Consider the following 19,010-nt stretch of genomic DNA (forward strand, 5'->3'; position numbering starts at 1 on the left):
TTTATCCTGCCTCTCATCTAGTTAAGATGAGGCTCAAAACTATGAGCTCTGAGGACAAATTCAGGGTCCTAAGTCCTAGAGAAGCTAGATCTTCTTGATCTTAGCTTCATTTACTTGGTAAGTTGTTATTTAATATCTACCACATGCAAGACTGTGTGGCAGATAGCCTGGATGAAACAATGGAGTATATGAAATGTATTAACACTTCCCATTCAGAAACCCCCAAATTAACAGGGGATACAGGATATAAACCCCAATAATCATAACACAATTTGGAATTTCTGAAATGTGTACATGTGAGTGTGTGTGAAGTCGCTCAGTCGTGTCCGACTCTTAGCAACCCCATGGACTGTAGCCCACCAGGCTCCTCTGTCCATGGGATTCTCCAGGCAAGAATACTGGAGAAGAATACTAAATACTTTCTTCTCCAGGGGATCTTCCCAACCCAGGGATTGAACCTAGGTCTCCTGCATTGTAGGCAGACACTTTACCATTTGAGCCACCAGGGAAGCTGAATTTCTGAAACAGCATGTTATTAAGGAAACACAAATACTATATTAGCTGCCTTCATATTTATAGTTAAGAGGCTGATAAATTTTTACACCCAGGTAAAGTAACTCATTTGTGCTCAGGCCAGCTGACTGGAGTGTGTGCTATTGGGAGATGAGATGGTGACAGCAAGAAGGCGATATCCCCAAGGATGCATTTCCAGGTCGGGAAGGTCACCAACATGAGGATAACAGAAGTCTTCATGTACATGTGGGTACATAGTGTACAAAGTCCTCCAACACGTGATCTCACCTAACTCTTAAAACAATCTTGTCAAGTAGGTTGAGCAGAACAAATTTGGAAACTGAAGCTCAAAGAGGCTTAAGCTGGGAAAGATTGAGGGCAGGAGGAGAAGGGGGCAACGGAGGATGAGATGGTTGGATAACATCACTGACTCAATGGACATAAGTTTGAGCAAACTCCAGGAAATAGTGAAGGACAGAGAAGCCTTCAGTCCATAGGGTCACAAAGAGTCTGACATGACTTAGTGGCTGAACAACGAGGTTTAGAAAATTAGTATATGACTGTAGTGCCAGAACTTGAATACATTTTTTGAGTATTCTTTCATTCTGACATAAGATGCTCTCTTTCAGCAAGATACTCAGGGAAGAAATGACATCCTTGGATTAGAAGTATTTGTACAATTATTTGAACAGAAAGTAAAAGTACAGAGACAAGCAATAAACACATTCTCAGTAAAATGGACACAAAGTCTGAAATCATTAGGCATGCCAAAAGTAGAGAATGTTCAATCCTGTCCAAGTATTTATTTTCACTGGGCTTAAAACGGTTGAATGAATACGTAAACTTCTATGTACATCATTCAGCTGTGTTTTAACTGATAAATATTTGAAACAAGCAGAATCTCCAAAGAGCTGAATAAACAGAGTAAAAATTACACTCTGGAAAACTACAGAGTCATTAAAAAAAAGTGAAATGCCTCTATAGGTGGTGACTTAAAGAGATGTCCACATTATACTAACTGGGAAAAAAGCTTGCACACCAGATCAATTTACACAGCATGATTACATTTTTAAAAAGGAAAATACGTATAAATATAGTTGAAAATGTCTGAATGAGCTTGGGGAAAGCAGAAAAGATAGGCATCCAATTACTGGCAGTGACAGCTTCTTGGAGTATTGTATGATGGTACGGGATGACAGAAAATGCTTACTCTTGGGAGATGTTTACTTTTCATTGTTTTCCATTAGTTTTCAAATAAATAAAAAGAGATAATGTTTCCAATTCTAGGAAAGGTTTGCAGAAGCATTTTAGAAATACATTTGAGAAGTTATGAGAAGATGCACAGGAAATACTATTTTTTGAAAACAATGCAACTCATGTAACATTCACTGGCTGCCAAGTACTGTGCTAAGCAATGAGGATATAAACATTACTAAGATACTATCATTGTCCTCAAGGAGATCACAGGTTGTTAAGATTTTCATGATATATCTCTTGTAAACCAAGCTAGACTTTAATTGGTGTATTTTAGCTCTAACAACCATGGAAACTCCCTTAAAGAGACTAGTGGAAAATAAAATAAGGAAGTAATCTGTTTTACAAAATGATTAGGGGACGAGAGAGAACACATGAAAAGGGTGATTTCTGTAATTTCTCTGAGTTTTGGCTGATCTTCAGCTACAAAACTGGGAGTAAAATAAATCTCTGGGCTATGGGTGATTATGTGGATGCTGCTGCTGCTGCTAAGTCACTTCAGTCGCGTCCGACTCTGTGTGACCCCATAGACGGAAGCCCACCAGGCTCCCCCTTCCCTAGGATTCTCCAGGCAAGAACACTGGAGTGGGTTGCCATTTCCTTCTCCTATGTGTGAAAGTGAAGTCGCTCAGTCGTGTCCGACCCTTAGCGACCCCACGGACTGCAGCCTACCAGGCTCCTCCATCCATGGGATTTTCTAGGCAAGAGTACTGGAGTGGCTTGCCATTGCCTTCTCTGAGAACACTGATATATTACAGAAAACTGTAAAATTAAATATTACACAGATTAACAGTTTTAATTTCTAAAGTAAAAACATATAACATATTAGATTGCAGAATTAAAAATTTTAAAAGCACCCTATCAGAGACTGTGTCTGAAACAAAGGTTAACAGAAATTTTATATATTTAGCTCTCTGGAAACAGAATCTTTTTTAAAAACAATCAGTTGAGGTATAATTTCCAGATAATAAATTGCACCCATTTTAAGAGTACAGTCAGATGCACTTTGACAAATGTGTAAACCCGTGTTAACCACTGCTACAATCTAAATATAGACTATTTCTGTCATTTCAAAGTTCCTTCCTGCCCTCTGGCATTCAATCCCTATATCCCAAGCAACCACTGATCTGCTTTCTGTCACTACAGATTAGTTTGGCCTGTTTTAAATTTTACCTAAGTAAAATAATACAATATGCACTCTTCTTATGTCTGACTTCCCTTACTCTGTATAATATCTGATATTCATTCTTCCTGTGGCATCTAACAGTAGATCATTTATATTTATTGCTAAGTAATAGTCTATCTGTTGATGAACACTGGAGTTATCTGCAGCTTTGGGCTCTTGGGACTAGAACTGCTATGCACATGTTTGTAAGTCTTTGGGTGAACATACGCTTTCACTCTGTTGGGTAAATATGTGGGCGTGGACTTGCTGGGTCACATGCCAAGTAGTATACATGTGTACTGATACTTTAACATAGAAGCCTTTTGTGGATTCTCATGAGTACAAATGAACTCTGGAGATGAACAGTACTTATTTACACATCTATCTGTTCCTGGCCTGAGAGTCTCTCACCAGCAACCCACTGTCTGGTCAAAGTGATGCTCAGGGAATGGCTGTTGCTTGTTACTTCACAGGTCAATCTCTCTCTTCTCCAAGGTGTACGTGGATCACAGAACTTCTCCAGGTTGCATCTGTGCTCTCATCTTCTCCCCTCCCTCAGCACTCTATGGCCCCGGGTTCCCAGATCCACCTCCTTACCCCTTCCCAATCTGTCATTGTTGCTGTCAGTCATGGCTAATGATGACAGTGTGTTGCACTCAACTGTGCTGGGCCTGATTATAAGGTAGAGAACCACTGTCACAGGCTAAAAACACACGTACGGAAATGGATTGGAAGCACCAGGCAAGAGCACTTGTAGGGAGAGACAGGGATCAGAAAATACAGAGTCTGTGCCTCAGTTTCCTCTCTGCCAGATGGAGATAAAATTCCTGTCATGATGTTTAGAATTAAAGATGTCTGTCAGGAGCTGTTACATATTTATGCTACATAAAAGAGTATTTCATACGTAGCAGAAACACAATACCTTCTGAGAAACTGTTAAGTTTTAAAAACATTTTAATATGAAATTATCTTTTTCTTTAAAATACACTGAATTTTGTCTTGAAACTCTAAAGCCAGTCTGATGATGGACAATTCTGTTGATGTTGTTAAGTCGCTAAGTAGTGTCTGACTCTTTGTGACCCCATGGACTGCAGCACACCAGGCCTCCCTGTCCCTTGCTATCTCCTGGAGTTTGCCCAAGTTCATGGCCATCGAGTAGGTCATGCTATCCAACCATCTCATCCTCTGCTGCCCTCTTCTTGATCTCAAATATTTTTTCCCCCATCATCAGTATTCTTTTCACAGAAATTTTCAAATGCTACAGTCTTTATTAGTAATGCTCCTAAATAATATGGGATATTAACTTCATTCCATTAGATTGTGGTAAAATCATTTGAAGAGTAATCCACCTTTTATTTGGCAGTAAGAGACATCCACATTCGAGCACAGCAGTTGCATTTAATGAATACTGTCAGGTGCTCTCCATATTCAAATCTCATCACAGCTGTCACGTGGAATGATAGGGGCAGAAAGTGCCACGACCTAATTTCAAAATATATTCTTAAAGTGGCCTAGGGCTTTAGATTTGCATTTGAGGGTCTCATTTTCATTACCTTACTAGGATTATTTAATTAAGGCTGATTCTGTCCTAACCATCATTTATTCTATAAAACATGGTAAATGAAGCTCACAGTTAAATAATAGCAACACGTGTAAGACTCCTGAGATGTTGTTATATTGCACTGGGAATCAACTAACATTTACCCACAGAACAGGCATGAATTACAATCACCTGAGAACAGGTATGAATTACAATCACCTGAAGTCAAAGCAACCATTACAGGGGCCCAAGGCTTTTATTTTCAGTTTGTCACTGCTTGTATTTTTCTTCAAGTTCATGCCCAGGGCACTCTCTACTATGACTATTCAAATTCACTGTTACAAACACAGGTTCAGGCTTCTAAGATTTAATATCGTGTCAAGAATCGTGTTTTTCTTTGTCTCAAATCAGAGTATTTCTCAAAAGGACCCCAAGGAACATAATTTGGGAGTCAAGTGAAGAAGTACCATTAAAACCAGAATGCATTAGAAATTCCCCCCTCTTACCTGATGAAGTTTAATGGACATACGAATTCCAGGGACTACTACTTTCCTCAGGAGTTCCATGTCAGCAAAGATCCATTCGTCCCGAATTGAAGAAATACGGAAATCTCCCTTAAATAGGGCATGCAATCCATAGAGGAATGACTCTAAATTACTGTTAAGATTGGAGATAAAAGTTTACATATTTTTGACAAAGGTCTTCCATTACACTGATTCTAACATCTGGTTATGCATCAGAATCATCTGGAGGTGTTTTGAAGATACAGATGCTAAGAACCAATGTCAGTACCCCTGAATCAGAATCACAAGGGTCAAGGCTATTTGCCCTGGACCCTTGTTTATGAACTACTGTAATAGTGAGTCCCTGAACATAAACAGAAGGTAAAGACTCTCTAACTTGAAAGTAAGGAGGGCGTAATGGAAAACATGAAGTAATCAGAGAAGAAGTGTTATGTGGCATTTCTTAATTCTAATTCAATTGGGTGGACACAACAAGAAATCCAGTTTACATTTAGAGTCCCCAAATCTAATGTACCATTATATTAAGAATATAAATGCTCTGAGCAAAGACTGAAAGGAGAAAAATAAAAATAAAAGGAAGTGAACTGTTAGAAAAATAGATGTATATGGGAAGACACCAATCATACATTATGAGATTTTTTAAATGTCTTAAATTATTAAATTCTCATTATCTGCAGCTGCCTACACAAGTGTGAATTTTAAAAGTTAGTTCTTTTAAGCACTTAGAATTCCACTGTGTTTACTAAAAAGATCTATACAATATCTGAAGAAACATTTGTAATAAATTAACATAGAATGCTTCCATTAAAAACCATTTCAGATTTTTCAGATTTGGTTATAGAGCTTCCCAGTCTGTTTCTGAAAACAGCAATGCCTTCCTTACCTGGACATATGGTGGGATGCAGTCCCCAAAGCTCTCCGTCCCAGAACACAGAGTCCATAACAAAGAGTCACCAGAGATGAATCTTTGTCCACATCCAGTGGCTTTAAATGAAAAAAGAAAAAGAAAGAAAGAAAACAAGGAACAGGGTGAAGGGGGTCGAAGGCACAAATTTCCACCTATAAAATGAGTAAGTCATGGGGATGTAATGTACAGCACGGTTGACTCCAGTTTAGTAATACTATACTGCATATTTGACAGTTACTAAGAGAGTAGATCTTGTAAGTTCTCATCACAAGGAAAAAATAATTCTGTAACTGTATGATGAAGGATGTTAACTAGAGCTATTGTGGTGATCATTTTGCAATATATACAAATATCAAATCATTATGCTGTATACCTGAAACTAATTAATGTTGTATGTCAATTACACCTCAATAAAAAAGAACGAAAGAATATTACTTATCAGAATGGTATATGAGTATTTAACAAATCAGAAGAATCTATTTAAAAGATCAGAGAGGATAAGGAACTCAACTAGCATATACTTACTATCTCCTCAAATATAAGTTCTAATGAAAAGAAACAGCATAAAATGAAGTATGAATGTGTATAAGGAGGTTCTTTGGAATCTTTAAATAAAACTAATGCTATATAATACTACTGGAACATACTGAAAAAAACTGGCTGTACTAGAGCGTTAGGATCTTAGCTAAACATCTCAAAGTACTTGCTGATATACATCATTACTGATACTGTCCTCTCACGAAATATAATATTCTGTTTATTAATTAGTTATTTCTCGACTTAACCTGGCAAGCATTAGTGGCAACAGCATTAGCCTATCAGTGACGATAACCACATTAAAGAAAATTAAATTGATGTCTATAGATTATTGCTTTCTTTCAACCTTTTAATTCTTTCGCAGTTGCATATCTTTACTGCTGCTGCTGCTGCTAAGTTGCTTCAGTCATGTCCGACTCTGTGACCCCACAGACGGCAGCCCACCAAGCTCCCCCATCCCTGGGATTCTCCAGGCAAGAACACTGGAGTGGGTTGCCATTTCCTTCTCCAATGTGTGGAAGTGAAAAGTGAAAGTGAAGTCGCTCAGTCGTGTCCGACTAGTAGCGACCCCATGGACTGCAGCCCACCAGGCTCCTCTGTCCATGCGATTTTCTAGGCAAGAGTACTGGAGTGGCTTGCCATTGCCTTGACTATTAAATATATATTATATATAAAAGTATGTAATAATTATATATATATATATACACGCATACAAACAAAATGGTACACCTTACATAATACTAAAGAGAATCTTGGTAGCGTCTTAATTACTGAGAAACAATTGAATGCAGCGGTTCTCAAAGTGTAATCCTGGTACACAACAAGTGCATCACCTGGGAACTTACTAGAAATGCAAATTCTAGAGCCATTTCAGACCTGTGAAGTCAAGTTCTGGAGGTGCGGTCCACCTATCATACTCCCATCACATTCTAATGTATGTTAACATTGAAGAATAAGAATGCTTTTGAACTGTGGTGCTGGAGAAGACTCCTGAGAGTCCCTTGGACTGCAAGGAGATCCAACAAGTCCATTCTAAAGGAGATCACTCTTGGGTGTTCACTGGAAGGACTGATGCTAAAGCTGAAACTCCAATACTTTGGCCACCTGATGCGAAGGGTTAACTCACTGGAAAAGACTCTGATGCTGGGAGGGATTGGGGGCAGGAGGAGAAGGGGACAACAGAGAATGAGATGGCTGGATGGCATCACCGACTCGATGGACATGGGTGTGAGTGAACTCCGGGAGTTGGTGATGGACAGGGAGGCCTGGCGTGCTGCAATTCATGGGGTTGCAAAGAGTCAGACACGACTGAGCAACTGAACTGAACTGAACATTGAAGAATCATGGATCAAGGCTTTTAATGAGCTTAATTATTCTATCTTTTCCAATTATATATATATATATATTTATCTGATTTTATAAATTATTAACATAAACAGAAAAGGGCAGCTGTCTAAGATACTAGCTTAATATAGACTGTTTAATTAATTACCATTAACTGGGTAATTTAGTTAATTTTAACTGTGAAGGAGATCCTACGTCTCTTTCTTTTCTGTCTCCCTCTCTCCCCGACCCAGTCAACTAAATTAAGAAAAAAAATTTTTTTTTCCCCATAAAAGAAGCAGTACATATGCTGAAAATGTACTGCTTCTGTTATGGGGAAAAAATTTTTTTTTCTTAATTTAGTTCAGGCTTCTGGAACTGGTCAAGACAGAGTAATAAAGACACTGCTGCTAAAGCTGAAGCTCCAATACTTGGGCCACCTGATGTGAAGAGCCGACTCACTGAAAAAGATCCTGGGAGAACAAGATGGCGGAGGAGTAGGTGGATGTGGAGTACATCTCTCTCCACGATACATCAGGAATACACCTTCAGACACAGAAGTGCATGCAGAACGCCAGCTGAGAGCAGACAGGAGTACCTGACCAGTGGCAAAGAATATATCGAACCATGCAAAACTCAGGAGAATGAAGAAACTAGGGGGAAAAACAGGAGTGTTAGTAGGACTGGACCTGCCCTTGGCAGGAGGGGGAAGTGAAGCAGGGGTCCGATCCCCACATTGGGGTAATTCTCTGAGTCAGTTGAGAAACATTCAAGCCTGAGAGTGAAACAGCTGATCTGTGGTAGCCTAAATGAGATGAGAATCAGACAGTCCTTGCCATAGCCATACATACCCCAGACAGGGACGCTGGTCCCCTGGAAGGTATAGCAGCCGGGAGCTGGAGTTTTGGAATTGTGAAGCAATCCTAGGGTGAGGGCTGCTGTTGACTGCAGAGAGATGATTTGAGGGGATGTGAGGGAGGAGATTGTGGTGGGAATTGTCTGTGGAGGAAAGCCAGGCATCCATGGAAGCAAGGTGATACTGCTGAGTTACGTGTATGAGGTGAAGCCATCTCCATAGCCTCTCTCCCCCCACACGCCAGCATCTGCAGTTGAATAATAGAGAGGCTGGCTCATCAAATGCCTGATGCACTGAATTACAGAGCAGGACCCCACCCACATGCCCCGTTAAGTGCCTGACCTGCCGATGTACAGTGTAGAACCCTGGCCAGAAGTCCCCTCTGTGCCTGATGTGAACAACAGAGAAGGACCCCAGGCAAGGGAGCCCTCTAAGTGCCTGGACGGGCAGAGCTATGGAGAAAGGCTGGCCAAAGAGACCTTCTGATCGCCAGCTCCAAGAGGCTCAGAAAAAAAGACTGATAGAGCCACAACTCCTGTGGTAGAGGCAGTCCAAGTCCCTGCACTCTTGGCGCCACCAGGGTCCCTGCAAGCCAAGCAGCTGTGCCACCTTCACACTCAACTCTCACTGGGGCAGAACTGCCACAGGCAAAAATGTCTTGCATCTATGCGCACAGGGTTGCTTTGGTTGTGTCCAACTCTTTGCAACCCTGTAGACTGTGGCCTGCCAGGTTCCTCTGTCAGGGAGGGGATTTCTCCAGGCAAGAATACTGGAGCTTATTGACTAATACTGGTTGCCATACCCCTATAGACCACTATATTTCCTGCTGCCCTAGTACCAACTCCCCTGAGTACCTGGTGCTGCCAGAACTCCTGTGACCCAAGCAGCTGCACCAGCTTCACACCTGGCCCTCACAGGAGCAAACCCAAGTCCTCCAGGGCAACCTCAGGAAAAACTCCAGTGGACCCACATGGAGAGATGGAAATAAAACCACAATTGAAATCCAGGGGCAGTGTGGCTAAGGAAGAAGACCCAAAACCTTCGCACCAGCTATACAAGCTGCAGATTAAATCCACACGATCAACTAGGCAGACTCTGTTGTCTATGACATAATAGGTCATTGAGAGCTCCCACAAAAGAAAACACACTAGTTCTGATAGCTGTGGACATTGGAGGCAAGAACATACAGAGGTAGGACTAGATTAGAATCTGAGCTGCCACCACAGCAGGTCCAGAGATCAGCACAGTGTTAGAGAGCATCCTAGGGAGGTAAGGTGGGCTGTTGTGACTCCCAGGGAAAGGACTGTGACAGCAGTGACTCAAGGGAGTATCAAATAGTGAGAACTATAAACATAAACGAAACCACTTGAGTTAAAGACCAAGCATCACCCAACCACCAGTAGCACCCTGTGCAAGACACCTCATCTAAACAACAAACAAAACAAAAATACAAACAAAATCATCAGCACACAGGATTACCACCTCACTCAGCCTTGCCCATCAGAGGAAAAACAAACAAACAAACAAAAACTCAGCACAAATCTCACCCTACACAAACCACTGGACCAACCTTAGGAGTGCAGAAACCAAAAGGAAGAAAGAATTCAACTTTCTTCAAGGAAAGAACTCAACTTTCCTTGAAGATTGGAAAAGGAGACCTTAAATACAGTAAGCTAAAAAAAAAAAAAAGAAATACTACACAAATGAAGGAACAAACCAGAAACACAGAAGTTCAAATAAATGAAGAGAAAATAGGCAAACTATCTGGAAAAGAATTCAGAATAATGATAGTAAAGATGGTCAAAAACCTTGAAAACAAAATAGAGAAAATGCAAGAATCAATTAACAAAGAACCAGAAAAATTAAAGAATAAACATACAAAGACAAACAACACAATTACTAAAATTAAAAATACTCTAGAAGGAATCAATAGCAGAATATCTGAGGCAGAAGAACGAATCAGTGAGCTGGAAGATAAAATGGTGGAAATAACTTCTGAAGAGCAGAATAAAGTAAAAAGAATGAAAAGAACTAAGGACAGTCTCAGAGACCTCTGGGACAATATCAAACGCACCAACATTTGAATTATAGGGGTCCCAGAAGAGGAAGAGAAGGAGTATGAGAAAATTTCTGAAGAGATTATAGATGAAAATTTTCCCAACATGGAAAAGGAAATAGTTAATCAAGTCCAAGAGGTGCAAAGAGTCCCATACAGGATAAACCTAAAGAGAAACACGCCAAGACACATACTAATCAAACTAACAAAGACTAAACGCAAAGAAAGAATTAAAAGCAGCAAGGGAGAAGCAACAAGTAACATACAAGGGAAACCCCATACACTTAAGCTGATCTTCCAGCAGAAACTGCAGGCCAGAAGAGAATGGCAAGATATACTTAAAGTACTGAAAGGGAAAAATCTATAACCAAGATTACTGTACTCAGCAAGGATCTCATTCAAAACTGATGGAGAAATAAGCTTTTCAGACAAGCAAAAGTTAAGAGAATTCAGTACCACCAATTAGCTTTACAACAAATGTTAAAGGGACTTATACAGCCAAGAAACACAAGAGATGAGAAAAGATCTACAAAATCAACCCCAAACAATTATGAAAATGGCAATAGGAACATATAGATCAATAATTACTTTAAATGTAAATAGATTAAATGCTCCAACCAAAAGACACAGACTGGCTGAATGGATACAAAAAAAAGACCCATATACATGCTGTCTTCAAGAAACCCACTTCAGACCTAAAGACACATATAGACTGAAAGTGAGAGGACGGAAAAATATATTCCATGCAAATGGGAAACAAAAGAAAGCTGGAGTAGCAATCTTCATATCAGACAAAATAGACCTTAAAATAAAGATTACAAGAGATAAGGAAGGACACTACAAACTGATGAAGGGATCAATCCAAGAGGAAGACATAACAAGTGTAAATACCCATGACCCAACACAGGAGCACCTCAATACGTAAGACAGACACTAACAGACATAAGAGGAGAGGCTGACAGTAACACAATGACAGCAGGAGACTGTACCAGCCCAGTCGTATCAGTGGTCAGACCATCAAAACAGAAAGTTAGTAAGAAGCACAAGTCTTAAATGACACATTAGATGAGACGGGTCTCATTGACATCTTCAGGACATCCCATCCAAACGCAGAAGAATACATCTTCTCAAGTTCACATGGAACATTCTCCAGGACAGACCACATCGTGGGTCACAAATTAAACCTCAGTACATGTAAGAAAACTGAAATCCTATCAAGCATCTTCTCCAACAACATTATGAGACTAGATTATCAATTACAAGAAAAAAACTGTTAAGAAACACAAACACATGGAGATTAAACAACATGTTTCTAAATAACAGGTTACTGAAGAAATCAAAACGGAAATCAAAATATTTCTAGAAACAAATGACAAAGAAAACACGACAACTCAAAGCCTATGGGATGCAGCAAAAGCAGTTCTAAGAGGGAAGTTTATAGCAGTACAATTCTACCTCAAGAAACAAGAAAAACATCAAATAGACAACCTAACTACACCTAAAACAACTGGAAAAAGAACAATAAAAAAAACCCCTAGAATTAGCAGAAGAAAAGATATCATAAAGATCTGAGCAGAAATAAACGAAAAAGAAATGAAAGAAGCAATAGTAAAGATGAATAAAACTAAAAGCTGGTTCTTTGAGAGAATAAATGCAACTGATAAACCCTCAGCCAGACTCATCATGAAGAAAAGAGAGAAGCATCAAATCAACAAAATCAGCAATGAAAAAGGAGCAGTTACAACAGACAATGTAGAAACACAAAGGATTATGAGAGACTATTATGAACAACTATATGGCAATAAAATGGATAACCTGGAAGAAATAGACGATTCTTAGAAAAGTTCAACCTTCCAAGACTGAACCAGGAAGAAATAGAAATCATGAACAACCCAGTTATAAGCACTGAAATTGACGCTGTGATAAAAAATCTCCCCAAAAAACAAAAGCCCAGGACCAGATGGCTTCACAGGAGAATTCTACCAAACAGACAAAAGCTAACGCCTACCCTTCAATCGCAGAGGAAGGAACACTTCCAAACTCATTCTATGAGCCCACCATCATCCTGATACCAAAACCAGACAAAGACAACACAAAAAACGAAAACTACAGGCCAATATCACTGATGAACATAGATGCAAAAATCCCCAACAAAATTTTAGCAAACAGAATTCAGCAACAAATCAAGAAGCTCATACGCCATGATCAAGTTGGGTTTATTCCAGGGATGTAAGGATTCTTCAATATATGCAAATCAATCAATGTGATACACCATATTAACAAACTGAAAGATAAAACCATATAATAATCTCAATAGATGCAGAAAAAGGCTTTGACAAAATTCAGCACCCATTTATGACTAAAACTCTTCAAAAAATGGGCAGAGAAGGAACCTACCTCAACATAGTAAAGGCCATATATGATAAGCCTACAGCAAGTATTATTCTCAATGGTGAAAAACTGAAAACATTCTCCCTAAGATCGCAAACAAGATAAGGGTGTCTACTTTCCCCACTATTATTCAACAGAACTCTGGAAGTCCCAGCTACAGCAATCAGAGAAGAAAAAGAAATAAAAGGAATCCAGATCAGAAAAGAAGTAGTAAAGTTCTCACTGTTTGCCCAGGACATGACACTGGACATAGAAAACCCTAAAGATAGTATCAGAAAATTACTAGAGCTAATCAGTGAATTTAGCCAAGTGGCAGGATACAAAATCAATACACAGAAATCACTTGCATTTCTATATACTAACAATGAAAAATCAGAAAGAGAAATTAAGGAATCAATCCCATTTACCACTGCAACAACAAAAAAATTAAATATCTAGGAATAAACTTACCTAAGAAGACAAAAGAACTGTATGCAGAAAATTATAAGACACTAATGAAAAAAATCAATGATAACATAAACAGATGGAGACATATTCCAGTTCCTGGGTAGGAAGAATCAATGTGAAAATGACTACACTACCAAACGCAATCTACAGATTCAATGTGATCCCTATCAAATTGCCAACGGCATTTTTCACAGAACTAGAACAAAAAAATTCACAATTCATATGGAAACACAAAAGACCCCGAATAGCCAAAGCCGTCCTGAGAAAGAAGAATGGAGCTGGAGGAATCAACCTTTCTGACTTCAGATTATACTACAAAGCTACAGTCATCAACACAGTTTGGTACTGGCACAAAAACAGATATAGACCAATGAAATAAGATAGAAAGCCCAGAAATAAACCCACGCAACTATAGGTACCTTATTTTTGACAAAGGAGGCAAGAATATACAATGGGGTAAAGACAGCCTCTTCAATAAAGTGGTGCTGGGAAAACAGGACAGCTACATGTAAAAGAATGAAATTAGAACACTTCCTAACACCATATACAAAGATAAAATGGATTAAAGACCTAAATGTAAGACCAGAAACTATAAATCTCTTAGAGGAAAACATAGGCAGAACACTTGATGACATAAATCAAAGCAAGATCCTCTATGATCCACCTCCTAGAGTAACAGAAATAAAAACATCTCACTTTCACACATTGGAGAAGGAAATGGCAACCCACTCCAGTGTTCTTGCCTGGAGAATCCCAGGGACGGGGGAGCCTGATGGGCTGCCTTCTATGGGGTCACACAGAGTCGGACACGACTGAAGTGACTTAGCAGCAGCAAACACGTAGGAACTGATTAAACTTAAAAGCTTCTGCACAGCAAAGGAAACTAAGCAAGGTGAACAGACGTTATCTTCTCCTCAGAATGGGAGAAAATAATAGCAAATGAAACAACTGACAAAGGATTATTGCCAAAATATACAAGCAGCTCATACAACTCAATACCAGAAAAACAAACAACCCAATCAAAAAAGTGGGAAAAAGACCTTAACAGACATTTCTCCAAAGACATACAGATGACTAACAAACACATAAAATGGCCATCATCAAAAAGTCTACAAACAATAAATGATGGAGAAGGCATGGAGCAAAGGGAACACTTTTGCACTGTTGGTGGGAATGTAAATTGATACAGCCACTATGGAAGACGGTATGGAGATTCCTTAAAAAAACAGGAATAAAATCACCATATGAACCAGCAATCCCACTCCTAGGCATATACTCTGAGGAAACCAAAATTGAAAAATATACATGTATCCCATTGATCACTGCAGTACTATTTACAATAGATAGAAAATGGAAGCAATCTAGATGTTCACTGACAGATGGATGGATAAAGAAGCTGTGGTATATATACACAGTGGAATATTACTCAGCCATAAAAAGGAACACACTTGAGTCAGTTCTAACGAGATGGATGAACCTAGAACCTACTATACAGAGTGAAGTAAGTCAGAAAGAGAAAGATAAATATCTTTCTATATAACGCATATATACAGAATCCAGAAAAATGGTACTGAAGAATTTATTTACAGGGCAACAATGGAGAAATAGACATAGAAAACAGACCTATGGACACGAGGAGAGGGTGAGACATACGAAACACCAGTAACATGGAAACTTACATTACCATATGTGAAATAGTCAACAGGAATTTGCTGTGTGGCTCAGGAAACTCAAACAGGGGCTCTGTATCAACCTAGAGGGGTGGGATGGGGAGGGAGATGGGAGGGAGGTTCAAAAGGGAGGGGATATATGTATCCCTACGGCTGATTCATGTTGAGGTTTGTCAGAAAAAAACAAAATTCTGTAAAGCAATTATCTGTCAATAAAAAATAAATAACTTAAAAAAAAAAACCAATCCTGAAGCTGGGAAAAACTGAAGGCACTAGGAGAAGGGGGCAGCAGAGGATGAGATGGTTAGATAGCATCACTGACTCAGTGGACATGAATTTGAGCAAGCTCCAGGAGGTAGTGGAGGACAGAGGAGACTGACGTGCTGCAGTCCATGGCGTTGCAGAGTCGGACAGGACTTTGAGCAACCAAACAACACCACCCTTGCCCCAAGAAAAGAATATATTGAGACACTGGATACTAACCTCTGGGAAACGGGAAACAAACAGGTAGCCCTATAAGAGTTTCCAGGCCACAGTACAAGGAAGAAGAACACAAGAGCCTAGTGACCTCCAGGTTGGGAAGACATCTGGGAAGGTCAAGGTGGCTAGAGTTTTGTAGGGCACAGTGCTGAGAAGGGAGATAGCAACACAGAGAGCAAGCTCTGGAGACAGGCAGAAGGTCCCTTTTTTGAGTTCAGCAGATTACTTATCAGCACATGAACCAAGGCCAAGGAAAAAAAACAACAGAAAAATGCAGAGAAGAATGGAAAGCTCTGTGATTGGCTACAGTACTCAAAAGAATACTGTCTCAGTAATGGGAAAAAAAAATAGCCCCAGACTAAAGGCTGCTTTGGTCCCTCCTAAGAAAGCTTAAAAGTAAACCCTGAAAAGATCAAATTGTCCCCAAGGAATTTAATTGTCACAGAACAAAGTTCAAAAATATAGGAGGCTTCCTTGGTGGTCCAATGGTTGAGAATCCGTCTGCCAATGTAGCGGACAGGGACATTAGTATGATCCCTGGTCTGGGAAGATCCCACATGTTGTGGGGCAACTAAGCCCATGAGACACAACTGAGCCGGCTAGCCCTGGAACTGCAACAACTGAGCCTCTGCGCCCTAGTCTGTGCTCTGCAATAAAAGAAGGCACCACAGTGAGAGATCTGCACGCCGGAACTGGAGAGTAGCCTCCACTAGCGAGTAGCCACAATTAGAGAAAGCCCATGTGCAGCAATGAAGACCCAGTGCCGCCAAATAAATTTCTAGAGATTAAAAAAATTATATTTAGGGACTTCCCTGGTGGCCCAGTGGTTAAGACTCTGCCTTCTAATGCAGGGGGTCAGGGTTCAATCCCTGGTCTGGGAGCTAAGATCCCACATGCCTCATGGCCAAAAACATAAAACATAAGCAACATTGTAACAAGTTCAATAAAGACTTTAAAAATGGTCTACATTAAAAAAAAAAAAAACTTAAAGAAAAAAATATTTATAGGAACACAAAAATATCCAGCCTCATCAAGGCAAAATTCACAAAGTCTAGCACTCAATCAAAAATTGTCAGGCATGCAAAAGTAGCAAGAAGACAGAACCCACAATTAGAAAAATAATCAATCATTCAATCAAAACTGACCCAGAAATGATACAGATGCTAGAATTAGTCAACAAGGACATTGAAACAGTTATTATAACTGTATTCCATACATTCAAAAAGACAGAGGAATGACAGGGTACTAAGTAAAGACATAGAAGGTCTATATAAAAGACACAAATTAAACCTCAGGAGATTAAAAAAAATGCCCTGTCTGAGAATAGAAACAATACACTGGATGAGATTAATAACATTAATGCAGAAGAAAAAATAAAACGATCTAAAAATTACACAAAATTAAACACAGAGACAAAGACTGAAAAAAAACCCAGAGCATCAGGGAGTCATAGAACAACTTTAGGAAGCCTAATAAAATGTGATTGGAGTTCCCCCACAAAGGGAAAGAGGAACTCAGAAAAACATTCTGAGAAAACAATCACTGAAATATTCCCAAATCTGATGAAAATGATACACACTTAGGGATTCAAGCAGCTCAACGAATTAACAAGAAACATGAAGAAAACAGCATAAACTGCTTAAACTAGTGATGAAGAGAAAAATCTTAAAATGAGCCAGTGGGAAAAAAACACACATTATTACATGACACATACCAGTATATGGTGTTTTATTGCACTGTGCTTTATTGTGCTTTGCAGATACTTTTTTTTTTCCCCCTGAAGGTTTGTGGCAACCTTGTTCAAGAAAGTCTATTGGCACCATTTTTTCTAATAGCACTTGCTCACTTCATGTACCTGGGGCACATTTTGGTAATTCTCAAAATATTTCAAACCATCCACCAGCAAAAAGATTACGACTTGCTGAAGGCTCAGATGATGACTAGCATTTTTTAAGCAATACAGTATTTTTAAATTAAGTAATGTACATCATTACATTTTTTACATAATGTAATCACACACTTGATATATTGTTCATTCGCTCAGTTGTGTCCAACTCTTTGTGACCCCATGGACTGAAGCATGCCAGGCCTCCCTGTCCCTCACCACCTCCTGAAGTTTGCCCAAGTTCACGTCCATTGCATTGGTGATCCCATCCAGCAATCTCATCCTCTGACCACCCTCTTCTGCTGCTGCTGTTGATGTTTCCCAGCATCAGGGACTTTTCCAATGAGTCGGCCGTTTGCATCAGATGTCCAAGATACTGGTCATCTGATGCAAATAGCCTAAATGGGCACTTAGTAAAATGTACACATAATATTTACAACTGTTTGGGAAACCAAACAATTCGTGTGACTTGTTTTACTGTGATATTTGCTTTTTTGTGGTTGTCTGGAATGAAACCTGCCATATCTCTGAGGTGTACCTTCATTATTTGTACAGAACAGCAAAGATGACTACAGACATCTCATCAGAAACAGTGCAAGCCAGAGGAAGTGCAGCCACGTTGCTAATGTACCCAAAGGAAAAAAAAATTGGTTCAACCATAGTGGCTCTATTTCGTTATGGCTGGAGAAGGCATGTGTCTTATATCCTCAACTGAATTAGAAATTCTCAGACTGGTTGCAAACACTAACAGAGGTGAAAGAAAACTACGGTCATTTACGGAACAAGAAGCAAAGTTAAGCTGAGAAGAATCCTTGCAGTCTAGTGTTCCAGGTGGTTTTAATGCAATTAATCCAGGGCCACACTTAAAAAAAAACATTATTTGAAGCTCTTTAGAAGACAGGTACAGCTATTGTATGAAAGATCACTCCTCCAAGAATACATATAATGAGAGAAGGTGGAAAGAATGAGTTTTTATTTTTGTACAACATGCAACTTAGAAAACTATCTTGGAAGGAAAACTATGGGGGGAAAACGTCTGAAGGCAACTTTATTAACATTCAAGTGAGGGTACAACAATCTGGAGGCAGCAAACCTTTCTGCTTTAATTAACTTCCCTGAGAAAAGGCTCTTCTGGGCATGATGATTCAGAAAACAGAATGCATGTTTCTAAGAGGTACGGATAATATTGTTCAACTTAAAAAAACTGGAGCATGAAGGAATTGTCTTTCCTGACCATTTTCTTCTAAAGGGGACTACAAGAGTAGACTATAAGCCATAATGACCTAGGGATAGAAAGCTCTCAGAAGAGACTGGAGATACCCAAGTTTGGAGGTAAACCGTTTGAATATGACTTATTAGGAATTAAGAGAATGACTTCCTTGAGCTATTATATATTCATGACCTCAGCAATAATCTCTAAGAGATTATGTATTCCTTAAATTTAGAAAGAATGGAGCCTGTT

General features: G+C 39.4%; 1 protein-coding gene across 5 annotated transcripts in view; it reads right to left on the reverse strand.

Annotated features, from left to right (window-relative positions):
• The window catches only part of PCNX1 (pecanex 1), a 187,112-nt gene that overhangs the window by 11,834 nt on the left and 156,268 nt on the right, over positions 1-19,010 (reverse strand). For all 5 annotated transcript variants that reach the window (XM_055436674.2, XM_055436675.2, XM_055436673.2 and 2 more), the window contains 2 exons: positions 5,880-5,980; positions 4,979-5,129 (listed from right to left, as the gene is read on the reverse strand). In XM_055436674.2, the coding sequence (XP_055292649.2) occupies positions 4,979-5,129; positions 5,880-5,980 (252 nt within the window). The remainder of the gene's footprint in view (positions 1-4,978; positions 5,130-5,879; positions 5,981-19,010) is intronic.

Source organism: Moschus berezovskii, chromosome 9, assembly GCF_049115385.1.
Source record: "Moschus berezovskii isolate FMDL1 chromosome 9, NW_MosBer_1.0, whole genome shotgun sequence".
Classification (NCBI taxonomy): domain Eukaryota; kingdom Metazoa; phylum Chordata; class Mammalia; order Artiodactyla; family Moschidae; genus Moschus; species Moschus berezovskii.